The 12,490-nt window shown below is 44.0% G+C and overlaps 1 protein-coding gene across 1 annotated transcript; it reads left to right on the top strand.

Annotated features, from left to right (window-relative positions):
- Positions 1-3,659: 3,659 nt before the first annotated feature.
- On the top strand, positions 3,660-10,736 carry NR0B2 (nuclear receptor subfamily 0 group B member 2). The gene is made up of 2 exons (XM_070764183.1): positions 3,660-4,665; positions 9,444-10,736. The coding sequence occupies exons 1-2, from the start codon at positions 4,140-4,142 to the stop codon at positions 9,683-9,685; spliced, it is 768 nt and encodes a 255-aa protein (XP_070620284.1). The 5' UTR covers positions 3,660-4,139; the 3' UTR covers positions 9,686-10,736.
- The last annotated feature ends 1,754 nt before the right edge of the window (positions 10,737-12,490 follow it).

Genomic DNA, 12,490 nt, shown 5'->3' with positions numbered 1-12,490 from the left:
ACCCACTAACCACAGCAAAAGAGGTAGCTGCACACACGCAGCAAGACCAAATCCTGAAACAAGTAGTGAACTGTGTTCTAAAGGGATGGCAAAATGATATTGTTAAACCTGAAGTGTGTGATTTTAAGAACAAAAGGCTTGAATTGTCATATGTAAAAGGCTGTTTGCTGTGGGGGGATAGAGTGATCATCCCCAAACGCCTAAGGGAAAAGGTACTCAGAATGTTACACGTGGGCCATCCTGGGATTGTCAGGATGAAGAGCCTAGCAAGGGGGCATTTATGGTGGCCAGGGCTTGATGCTGATATTGAAAGTTGGGTTTCAAAGTGTGACCCGTGCCAAGAGTCTAGGCCCAATCCCCCCAAAACAACTCCGGCTGAGTGGGAACAGCCTGCTGGCCCTTGGTCTAGGATCCACATTGATTTTGCTGGCCCAGTGGGGTCTCAGTATTTCCTAATAGTGGTTGATGCTTTCTCCAAATGGTTGGAAATAATAGCAATGAACAACATAACCACAAGTGCCACTATCAAGGTATTGAGCAGACTGTTTGCATCCCATGGTTGCCCTGATCTATTGGTGTCTGACAATGGACCACAACTAACAGCCAGGCAATTCGAATTATTCCTAGATGGCCTGGGGGTCAGACATGCCCTCATCTCGCCTTACTCGCCCTGGGCTAACGGGTTGGCAGAACGTTACGTAAGGGTGGCAAAGGAGGCATTGCACAGGTCAGGCCCTGGAGATGTGCAACAGAACTTGGACCAATTCTTATTAACCCAGCACATTACCCCTAACTCGCACACACATGTAAGCCCTGCAGAGTTATTGATGGGGAGAAAGTTGAGGTCACCACTAGACAGGTTAAACCCAAGGTTCTGTTTGAATAATAACCAAATGTGCATAAAACCAGAAAGAGAAATGTATTTGGGTCAAAATGTATATGTAAAATGCTTTGATGGAAATGTAAACTGGATGAAGGGAATTATTGTTAAGCAAAATGCACCCAAGACTTATATTGTTAAACTGGAGGATGGTCGTTTGTGGAAACGACACATAGACCACATTCGGAAACGAACTGAAGACCAATTACAACAACCCGCTGACTCGGACTCTTCCCCTTCAACAGACTTTTATACATTGCCCGAACTAAGAAACACGCAGAGAGACTTATCGGGCCAGGGGGAACCATCCAGCGACGCCGAGCCATCCTCGTCCTCCGAGGCCTTCGTTGGGCCCGCCAGGCCTAGTCCGCCGCACCGGGAGAGCAGCGGCGAGCCATCCTCCACAGTCAGTGGCGAAGGAGAAAATGGACTGCGCAGGTCAGCGCGAGAGTCTCGAAGGCCTCACCGATTGGACGACTTCGTCACGTGGCTTTCTTGATGGATGGGTCCAACTATGAGGGGAGGGGTGTTGTATCCTGAAATGGCTACCTTGTAACGCTGTAAATAGTTTGTTCCTCTTTTCCAGCGCTGTCTGAGCCCAAGCAGGAAGTCGCTCCTGATTGGCTCAGACGCGGCCGGCTCTCGCTTTGGCGGGAACCGCAAAGGTATAAAAGAAGCGGCTTCTCCCTGCAGAGCCAGTCGGTACTCGCTGAATTGTCACTTTACCTTGCTGAGCTGTCACTTATTCTCTGAGCTGAATTAAAGTACCGATTGCTCAAACCCTGTCTCTGGGTCTACTTCAGTTTCCTTCTGCGCCATGTGGATGCGCAGTTCCAAAAATTTACAAAAAAAAAAAAAAAAGCTGAAAACAAGATGGCGGTGCATGTGCAGGGACTCAGCTTCTGCACATGCGCAGGAGAAAAAAACAGAAAAAAAAGATGGCGTCCACGCACCAATGTAGCGGGTTGCAGGTGGTATGGCCTACAAGGGTGTGCCAGTCGGGAAAATGGAGTTTCATGTGCAACGCTGTGTCCCTGACACAGATGTAAGATTTGGCTCCTGCAAAGTGAAAAAAATTGCTGAAAATCGGCAAAATCTCATGTGCTGTAATCGAGGGAGATTTGGTTTCCTGTGCATGTGCAGAAGCCGAATCTCATGCCGATGCCCACTCCAGTCACCGGGAGTGCACTGGTAGTGCCAGCAACGGGGAACCCTTGCCTGACCGGTTCCATGATGTCACCAGCGGTTTGTTACGGGTTCTCTCGAACCGGTGCAAACCAGGAAGAACCCACCTCTGATGGTCCTGTGTGTGAATGCTACATGTAGAAAAATAGATGGTGGAGCATTAAAATTCTGTGGAAGGAACTGTCCACTTGTTTGGTGTCTTGCAAGGGGGCCAACAAAAAAAGGGGGGGGGAAATCCTACCTGTAACTTTGCCTCCCCTCCACCCAATTAAGTTTAGAAATGCCATCATTGAGAGACTATAAGTAAGGCTTAAACAATTCAGCCACTACTGCTCTGGAATTACCGGAGCCTCCGTTCAACCTGAATATGCCCATGTTTCTCTAGCACTCCGTAGACTGCATTGGTGGCCGATTGGTTTCCGGACTCAATTCATAGTGTTGGTTATGACCTATAAAGCCCTACATGGCTTCGGGCCACATCACCTGCGTAACTCGTCTTCTGCCACATTGAGTCCCAGCAACTGATCAGGTCCCACAGAGTTGGCCTTCTCCAGGTCAACTAGGCAATGTCGCTTGGCGGAGACTAGGGGAAGAGCCTTCTCTGGGGGGGGGGGGGGCGGCCCTCTGGAATCAGGTCCCCCTGGAAATTCATGCTGCTCCCACCCTCCTCGCCTTCTGCAAGAGTCCAAAGACTCATTTATGCCGTCAGGCTTGGGACCACTAGACTCTAGCCCCCCTCCCCCCCTCCTCCCAGCCGATGTGTGCCATGGTATGAATGGGAATGATTGATTTTTAATGCTTTGGGTTTTTTTAGTTGAATTAGTAAAATTAATTGGATTAGGAAGTTTATACAGTGTTCCCTCGCTTTTCGCGGGGGATGTGTTCCGAGACCGCCCGCGAAAGTCGAATTTCCGCAAAGTAGAGATGCGGAAGTAAATACACTATTCTTGGCTATGAACAGTATCACAAGCCTTCCCTTAACACTTTACACCCCTAAATTGCAATTTTCCATTCCCTTAGCAACCATTCAGATTATTACTCAGCATGTTTATTTATTAAAGTTTATTAAAAAAATATTTATTAAAGGCAGACGAAAGTTTGGCGATGACATATGACGTCATCGGGTGGGAAAAACCGTGGTATAGGAGAAAAACCCGCAAAGTATTTTTTAATTAATATTCTTGAAAAACCGTGGTATAGACTTTCCGCGAAGTTCGAACCCGTGAAAATCGAGGGAACACTGTATTGTTTTTTTATATGTTACAAGCCACCCCAAGTCCCCGGAGAGGGGCGGCATATAACTCCAATTAATAAGCAAATAATAAAACAACGGAAGGCTACACGCTTCCAGTATCTCTCTGAACAAGACGGCTACGCCACCCTTGCAGACGGGGTGAGTCCGCTGGCTCTTTTGTTTGTCCCTTGCCTCCCTCCATTATTAGCCAAGAGCAGCTGTCGGAGATTACATGACTTCCAGGTTGCTTATTCCAAGGCTAAAGCTTTTATGAGCTGTTTGCATAGGAGACTCTTTGTTGGACTTGGTGTGTGTGTGTGTGTGTTATGCGAACTCCTTGGCAGTGACCCCTAATCATTTCCTGAAAGCTGATTACAGACCTGGAGCCTTGGTGCCATGGTACAGGCTGGGGTTAATGACTTTGTTTATACTGATACCAGCGATTCCCCCCACCCCTTAAGGTCCAGGTCTTCTGGCACCTTCATTGAGAAAATGGTCCTCTGAGCCACGTGGAGACCTCACCTCATTCTAACCAATCAGCCCAGGGCAGGTTTTTCTTTTTCTTTTTTTCAATGAGCTGCTGCTGCCGCCCGCCACTCGTCAACAGGAGGTCAAGGCTGTTGAAGTGGGTGGATTTATTCTCCCCCGTGCAGGAGCCTTATAAGCAGAGATGATAGCGAGCCAAGGAGAAGGCGAAAGGAGCCACAGAGTAACGAGAGCTGCAGCTTGAAAGGGGGGTTGGACGCTTGCCGGAGCAGCAGGCGGGGAGGGGAAGCCTTGGCCAACGGCAGTTGCGATTGTGCTAAGAAGTGAGTCAGCTCGGGTGCTCGGCCGCCGAAGATGGAGTGGGAGAAGTGCCCTTGCCACGACCAGAAGAACGGTGGAAATGCCATTCTCTACACCCTGCTGAGCGAGAACCTGACCCACCACAAGGGAAGCCGCGGCTCTTCCCAGCAGCGCTGCCTTTGCCACAAGCGCCGGACCGTTAGCCTTCAGACCCCGCAGGCTACTTGCCAGGCAGCATCCGACGTCTTGGTGAAAACCATCAGCTTCGTGAAGAACCTGCCTTCTTTCCAGCTCCTGCCTTGGGGAGACCAGCTCCTGCTGCTGGACAGCTGCTGGGCTCCCCTTTTCCTCCTGGGCCTGGTGCAGGAGATGGTGACCTTCGAGGTGACGGAGACCCCCGTGCCCAGCATGCTGGAGAGGATCCTCCTTGACGGCCAGTGCAAGAGGCAGGAGTTGCAGCGGGTGAAACCCACCTTGGCCAGCGTGCAGCGCCTGCAGTGCTGCTTAAACTCTTTCTGGAGCCTAGACTTGAGTCCGAAAGAATATGCCTACCTGAAAGGCGCAATTCTCTTCAACCCGGGTAAGTGCCGCGTGTCCCCTTCCATGCGTGAGAAGGTCATCGGAGGGTCGCATAACAGACGGGGAAAACAAGCAATGTTCTTCTATAGACTCCCAGCCTCGGCTAGTTTAGACACATAGAAACATAGAAGATTAAATAGATTTATATTATATCGTTTATATTCAATAGAATTTTTTTTTGAAAAATACTTTATTAGTTATTTACATTTAAAAAAGGGTATAAACAATACAACAGTACAACATTTACAAAGTGCATAAAATTACATAATTATTTATGCATATAAATCCATAGAAAAAAAGAAGAAAGAGAAAAAGGGTGAGAAGACAAGAAATTATTTTTTTAAAAATAGAATGCAACCTCATAAATATAAAAACATCGAAGACTGACTGCAGAAAAAGACCTCCTGGTCCATCTAGTCTACCCTTATACTATTTCTTGTATTTTATCTTAGGATGGATTTATGTTTATCCCAGGCATGTTTACATTCAGTGACTGTGGATTTATCAACTACATCTGCTGGAAGTGGGTTCCAAGCATCTACTACTCTTTCAGTCAAATAATATTTTCTCATGTTGCTCCTGATCTTTCCCCCAACTAACCTCAGATAGTGCCCCCTTGTTCTTGTGCTCACTTTCCTATTAAAAACACTTCCCTCCTGGACCTTATTTAACCCATTCACATATTTAAATGTTTCGATCATGTCCCCGCTTTCCCTTCTGTCCTCCAGACTATACAGATTGAGTTCATTGAGTCTTTTCTGATAAGTTTGATGCTTAAGACCTTCCACCATTTTTGTAGCCCTTCTTTAGACCCGTTCAGTTTTACCCATATCTTTTTGTAGGTGAGGTCTCCAGAACTCCTTTCATTCCTTTTAGTGAGCCAAACAAAAAATTAAAGGAAGAGCATCATAAATTACACTGCTGGAGATTTTTTTTTTTTAAATCCAAAGATTAAACTTTATATAACCAAAGCAGCATAAGTAAGTAAGGGGCGTACATAAGTGCACCAGCGTGCCTTCCGTCCCCTGTCCTAATGTTTCTCTCTTACTATCATATATTGTTATATCTTTCTATATACTACCAATACGTACTTAACAAAACAAAACAATAAATAAAATATTGCCGTTAGAACAGTAAATCCATCCGTTGAGGTTGTTTGGCCATTCGGAGTCACTTTGGATAATGTACATTTAATAAATTGTCTGCCACACAGCAACCGGACAACAATACGTTCACTGGTTTGTAAATTAATGCATTTGTGCTGGTGGGTCTTTGAGGAAGGGGGGCTTTTTGTAGACGAATGTGCTCTGTTTCAGGGGTCTTCCAACCTTGGCAACTTAAAAACTTGTGGATTTCAACTTCCAAAATTCCTCTGCTTTATTAAAATATATGCAAACTTATAGCAAGGCAGGAACTTGGGGATAAAGGAAACTGCTTTTTAATTCTTTGTTCAGCAGTGATAGTGTCAATAAAACACCTGATTACATCAGGGAAAGCTTTTTATAGGATTAGAAGGATTTAAAAAAAAACAAATTAAACAAAGCTGCAGATTTCATGATCTCATTTAAAAGCAGTTTCTACCATAGTATTTTTGAGATGCATCCCAAATAGACCTCCTTTACCATACAGTAGGAATACAGGGGCCTCCTTTCATAAATATGGTGAAAATTCCAAGGCAGCCCTATAGATTTAGTTTTCTCTTTTAAGAAATACTAGATATGAGAATTTTTCAGGGGGATATAGATAGAAATGATACGGAGAGGGGCGGCATACAAATCTAAATAATAATAATAATAATAATAATAATAATAATAATAATAATAATAATAATAATACAGAATGCAACAGTTCACAGCATCTACCACACCCCAAAAAAAAAATGCAGCCTCCCAAACCTTTTAGTTGTCAGCAACTTCAAAAATCTGAAATATTTTTAAATTTATTTTAGGAATAAAATTGTCCTTCTGTTCACCCACTGAATGGCAAACCTCAGTTATCAGCTCTTTCCAACTTGAACCCAGATGTCACCAATCAAGAAATCTCTTTATCTTTTATTTTATGTACACTGAGAATATGTGCACCAAGGCAAATCCCTTGTGTGTCCAGTCACACTTGGCCAATAAAATTCTGTTCTGTTCTATTCAAATTCCTATTCTATTTCTATTCTCATTAGTGGACATTTATTGCTGCGATATTCTGCACCTCCAATAAATAAATAAAAAGACTGAGATGGCAAATAGCTTTTTTCCACAGGTGGGTTCCTACCGGTTCTGGCTGGTTGTACAGAACCAGCATTAAAAACAGGGACTGGGTTCTCCGAACCAGCAGGAATAGCAGCCTGGCATGCTCCTGAGCTGGTTCTTTCGTTGGTGGCATATGTGCCGCCATCTTGTTTTTTGCGCAGCTTTTAGTACTGTACATGTGTGAAGTGCACCCATGCGCCGTACCACTGAGCAAACCAGCAACAACGAAAACCAGAACCTACCCCTGCATTCTTCTCTGTCTTCAAGCTTTATTTTATTTATTTATTGGATTTGTATGCCGCCCCTCTCCGTAGACTCGGGGCGGCTAACAACAGTGATAAAAAACAGCATGTAACAAATATTAAAACAAGTAAAAAAACCCTTATTATAAAACCAAACATACATACAAACATACCATGCATAAACTGTAAAGGCCTAGGGGTAAAGAGTATCTCAGTTCCCCCATGCCTGACGACAGAGGTGGGTTTTAAGGAGCTTACGAAAGGCAAGGAGGGTGGGGGCAATTCTAATCACTGGGGGGAGTTGGTTCCAGAGGGCCGGGGCCGCCACAGAGAAAGCTCTTCCCCTGGGTCCCGCCAAACGACATTGTTTAGTTGACGGGACCCGGAGAAGGCCCACTGGGATTCGTGCAGCAGTTACTTTCTTCACAATATTCCTTGCAGATTGGTTACCCTGAGTCAGAGTATGACGAAGCAATACATCTCATGTATGACTAAGGATGCTATAGTGATGGGGAACCTATGGTACGGGTGTCACAGGTGGCACGTAGAGCCATATCTGAGAGCACGCATGGCTTTGCCCTGTGTTAACTCCAGCTGATTTTTGGCCTTCTGGAAGGCAGGGAAGGCAGTTTTTACCTGTTGGGCTGTTTTTCGCCCTCCCCAAGCTTCAGAATAGTCTCTCCAGCCTGCGGATGGTGAAAAATGGCCCAACAAGCCAACCAAAAATTTGGAAACATGGGGACAGTGCAGGGGGGTTGTGTGCACATACACGAGGGGAAGTCATTGCACTTTGGGTGTGGGCGTGCACCATCATGCAATTGTGCATATGCGCATATACACACCCTTTTGGCTGTCACTCACTGTGATAAAAGAACTCCTCTGATCCTTCTGGAGTCTGGACTGTAGCTTCCCTTCAGCACTGGAAGACCTTTTATTCCTAGAATTACAAGCTCTTCCATTTCATTTGAATTCAGCTTTGGTTTATTTAGTTTATCCTTCGTTGTTTATCCACCTATAGGCATTTTTTTAGGAGGACCCTGAACTGCACCATGGAAATATTAACAGGAGTCACACAATGGCCAGTAACAATGAATCAATGTGTGATGGCTTCCTAAGGAGATTGAAAAGCAAGCGGACCGTGACAGAACTTTGACAGATTTAATATAAAAATGTGTGCTTTGCAGGGCCTCTTCTTTCAAACGTCCCTGTTAAATACCTGTTTGCAGGATACTGTTTATTTCTGAATAGATTTTTCCCCCTAAGAGGAAGGAAGGAAACAACAGAGAAATTGAAAATAATTATAAACTGGAGGATAATATCAGCTGTACCACTCATAGAAGAGGTTCAGGAATAAATAATGCAATTGGAAACACACTTAAATCAGGGGTCCCCAAACTTGGCAACTTTAAGACTTGTGGACTTCAACTCCCAGAGTTCTGGGAGTTGAAGTCCAAAAGTCTTAAAGTCGCCAAGTTTGAACACCCTTGCAGTAAATCGAATGGGTTAACTTTGCATAACTTAATCGTCTATCACAGGCAAATGAAGGAAATCAGAAGAGAAGGATTTAGGAGTAGTGATTTCTGACCGTCTCAAAATGGGTGAGCAGTGTGGTCGGGCAGTAGGAAAAGCAAGTAGGATGCTTGGCTGCATAGCTAGAGGTATAACAAGCAGGAAGAGGGTGATTGTCATCCCCTTATATAGAGCGCTGGTGAGACCACATTTGGAATACTGTGTTCAGTTCTGGAGACCTCACCTACAAAAAGATATTGACAAAATTGAACGGGTCCAAAGACGGGCTACAAGAATGGTGGAAGGTCTTAAGCATAAAACGTATCAGGAAAGACTTCATGAACTCAATCTGTCTAGTCTGGAGGACAGAAGGAAAAGGGGGGACATGATCGAAACATTTAAATATGTCAAAGGGTTAAATAAGGTTCAGGAGGGAAGTGTTTTTAATAGGAAAGTGAACACAAGAACAAGGGGACACAATCTGAGGTTAGTTGGGGGAAAGATCAAAAGCAACGTGAGGAAATATTATTTCACTGAAAGAGTAGTAGATCCTTGGAACAAACTTCCAGCAGACGTGGTTGGTAAATCCACAGTAACTGAATTGAAACCTGCCTGGGATAAACATAGATCCATTGTAAGATAAAACACAGGAAATAGTATAAGGGCAGACTAGATGGACCATGAGGTCTTTTTCTGCCGTCAGTCTTCCATGTTTCTACCTTTTCCAAGAATTCTGTAAATTAATTTCCGATTTTTTTCTCCTCCCTCCCTCCCCCTCCTTCCAGATATCCCAGGTCTTCGGGCTTCCTCGTACATCGAGAGCCTCCAGCGAGAAGCTCAACAAGCACTCCAACAAGTCCTAGTGCTGCTCCACTTAGAAGATCAAGGTCGATTTGCCCGAGTGCTGCTGAGTTCCTCCTCCTTGAGGTCCATTCCCCCAACTCTCATTACAGACCTTTTCTTCGAACCCATCATTGGGAAGACTGACATCCTTGAGCTTTTAATAGAAATGATGCTGATGAAATAGGTTTAAGTTAACCATCAACCATCCTTGCGCTGTTGGGTCAGGCAACCCCGTACTTTGCTTGGTAGTCGATTCCAAGAAAATGCACAATTAATTTTGGAACACCGATGGACAAAGCATAACTTCTTAGCAACCACTCTGCAGACAAAGAAGGTGTTAGTGAGCGGACTCATATTTTCTTCCTGAACGATGCAAGAATGCAACATTGCAGCCAAGCCCTGTGAAGTTTTATACTTGTTACAAGGGTGTTTGGAGTAGGTAACTCCTGCGCTAGCACAGCATTCGTAGCAAATGTATTGGCACCACAAAACCGTGCCAAGTCTTCAGTGCTCAATGCCATCAGTTGCAGTTATGGAATAAAAGCTCTGCCTGAACCAATCTTGTCCAAACATGCCTGCAGTTCCAAAGTGAGGCGTACAGTATTGGTTCTTCTTCTTTTTTTATTACTTCATTTATATTGGCTTTAGTTTCAAAGTTCAATAGGGATGTCTTGCTTACAGAAAGACTCCTGGGAACTGCGGTTGACTGGAAATAACCCACAGCCTCCCTTCCAAAATATCTCCCCAGGATTTCCTAGTAAAGAAAAAGAGCCAGAAGGTCTTTCAGAATGCCTCTCCCAGTTCCTTAAAAAAAAGGATACGCATATAAATGCAACTGGTTTTTCTAAACAATTTGCAAAATAAGAATATTGACCGGCCTAATCATACATTCCAATCTTCAAGTGCAAAGACTTTGCTTTAAAGTATCCTGACTTTTGTATAGATTCGTGCATTGAGGAAAGCTAAGGTCAGAAAATGTCGATTTCCATTATTCATCCTTTTCCTGCTTGACTGGACTTTCTTTTCCCTCCAGCATGCTTCGCGTAGGTTGCCTAAAGCAGCTGCTTTTCTCCTCTCTAGTTTATAGTTGCTGTTCTCTGCTGGTTTCTGCCCGTTTTCCACATTTCTCATTGTTAGTATTTTGTGAGCAGGCGCCGCTTGTGATTTGTATGTAGTAAGAAAGTTAAGTTATTGTTTTTTAAAGAAAAAAAAGAAATAAAAGCATTTGCAGTTTGTTCTGTGACTGTTTATTAATGAATGCTGAAAGATCTATTTCTAATTTCACATGATGTTCCTTCAAAGATGGTCCTCAGCCAAGATCAAGACGTACGCGACTAAGTTCTGGATATCAACAGGCATTATTATCCCAGCGACCGATGAAGTCCCACAGAGTTGGCCTTCTCCGGGTCCCGTCGACGAAACAATGTCGTCTGGCGGGACCCAGGGGAAGGGCCTTCTCTGTGGCGGCCCCAACCCTCTGGAATCAACTCCTCCCGGAGATTAGAACCGCCCCCACCCTCCTTGCCTTTCGCAAACTCCTTAAAACCCATCTCTGCCGTCAGGTATGGGGAAATTGATTCCCCCGGGCTGTTCTGTTTTATGTGTGGTTTGTCTGGGATGTATGACTGTTTTTATATTAAAGGTTTTAAAAGGTTTTTAATGATTGGAATTGTACTGTGTATTGTTGTGAGGCGCTCCGAGTCTTCGGAGAGGGGCGGCATAAAAATCTAATAATTATTATTATTATTGCAGTAGTTTTTGAGAGGGAAGTCGTACAGCAAACAGGTTCTCAGATGAAAGATCAAAAGTAGTGGGTCCTCAAACGTGGCAATTTTAAGACTTCTAAAACTTCAACTCCCAGAATTCTTCAACCAGCTGGGGAGCTGAAGTCCACAAGTCTTAAAATTGCCAAGTTTTAAGACCTCTGGTCAAGAGAGTGAGATTATGCCTATAGAGGGGAGAGGAGAGGAGAAGAGAATTCTTTATTGGCCAAGTGTGATTGGACAAACAAGGAATTTGTCTTAGGTCCACATGCTCTTAGTGTACATAAAAGAAAATATACATTTGTCAATCAACATATGTACATGAAAACAAACACCAATCTCTATCCTTTCTGAAAGCAAGTCTTGGAGAAGTAGTTTCCATTGGTGGTCCTTTCTCATTAGCTCCCTCTGTGATTTGTACTTGGCACCTGCCCATCCAACAAATCCACTTGGGAATTGGTGAGGTGGGAGAAACATAAATGTACTATGGTACTATCAGGTGAAGTAGGTAAAACTCTTGTCAGTTTCACCTGGCTTAAATAAATAGTCCATTGTGGAAAGAAAAAAAATCCAATCCTTCATGACAGGTAGCCCTCAAATTATAACAGTTCATTTAATGACCATTTAATGTTCATTTAATGAAGTCACTATGGCACTGCAAAAAGTGACTTATGACCATTGCAGCATCCTCACAGTCCTATGATGTTTGGCAACATTATGATGGTTGCAATATCCTCGGGGTCATGAGATCACCATTTGCAACCTTTTGATAAGCAAAGTTAATTGGGAAGTCAGATTCATTTAACAATCGTGTTACTATCATATTGCTACTGAATCTTTTTAACAACTGCAGTGCTTCAGTTAAGAGTTGTGGCAAGAAAGGTCATAAAACGGGGCAAAATTCACTTACCCACATAAATGTTGGGCTCCATTTGGTTGCAAGTCAAAGGGCTACTTTTATTCTTCTCTATTGCTTGCCCAAATAATTTAACACCCATCTCACCAGTAGCTGCTTTGCAGAAATACTGTACATATCCAAGATAGCAGAAGGAACCCTTGTAATGCAAAATATTTGCACAATAACCACTAGGAATGCAGACCTTGACCAGAAGACATAAGAGCCTGAGCGTCTTAATGGCCACGTAATACACCTCACAGTCCAAGAAACTGCAGCCAATGTATTCAAAGAAACTTTGTATAGCCCATGCCAATCATACTAGCTCAGG

Source organism: Erythrolamprus reginae, chromosome 11 (assembly GCF_031021105.1).
Source record: "Erythrolamprus reginae isolate rEryReg1 chromosome 11, rEryReg1.hap1, whole genome shotgun sequence".
Lineage (NCBI taxonomy): Eukaryota > Metazoa > Chordata > Lepidosauria > Squamata > Dipsadidae > Erythrolamprus > Erythrolamprus reginae.
The sequence above is the reverse complement of the archived record's forward strand: the minus strand, read 5'-3'. Positions and strand labels throughout refer to the sequence as shown.

Bases quoted from the DNA above. Each gene is read 5' to 3' on its own strand.
- NR0B2 (XM_070764183.1), top strand. From the start codon at position 4,140: ATGGAGTGGGAGAAGTGCCCTTGCCACGACCAGAAGAACGGTGGAAAT. The intron at 4,666-9,443 runs GTAAGTGCCGCG...CCCTCCTTCCAG, and splicing joins CGCAATTCTCTTCAACCCGG to ATATCCCAGGTCTTCGGGCT.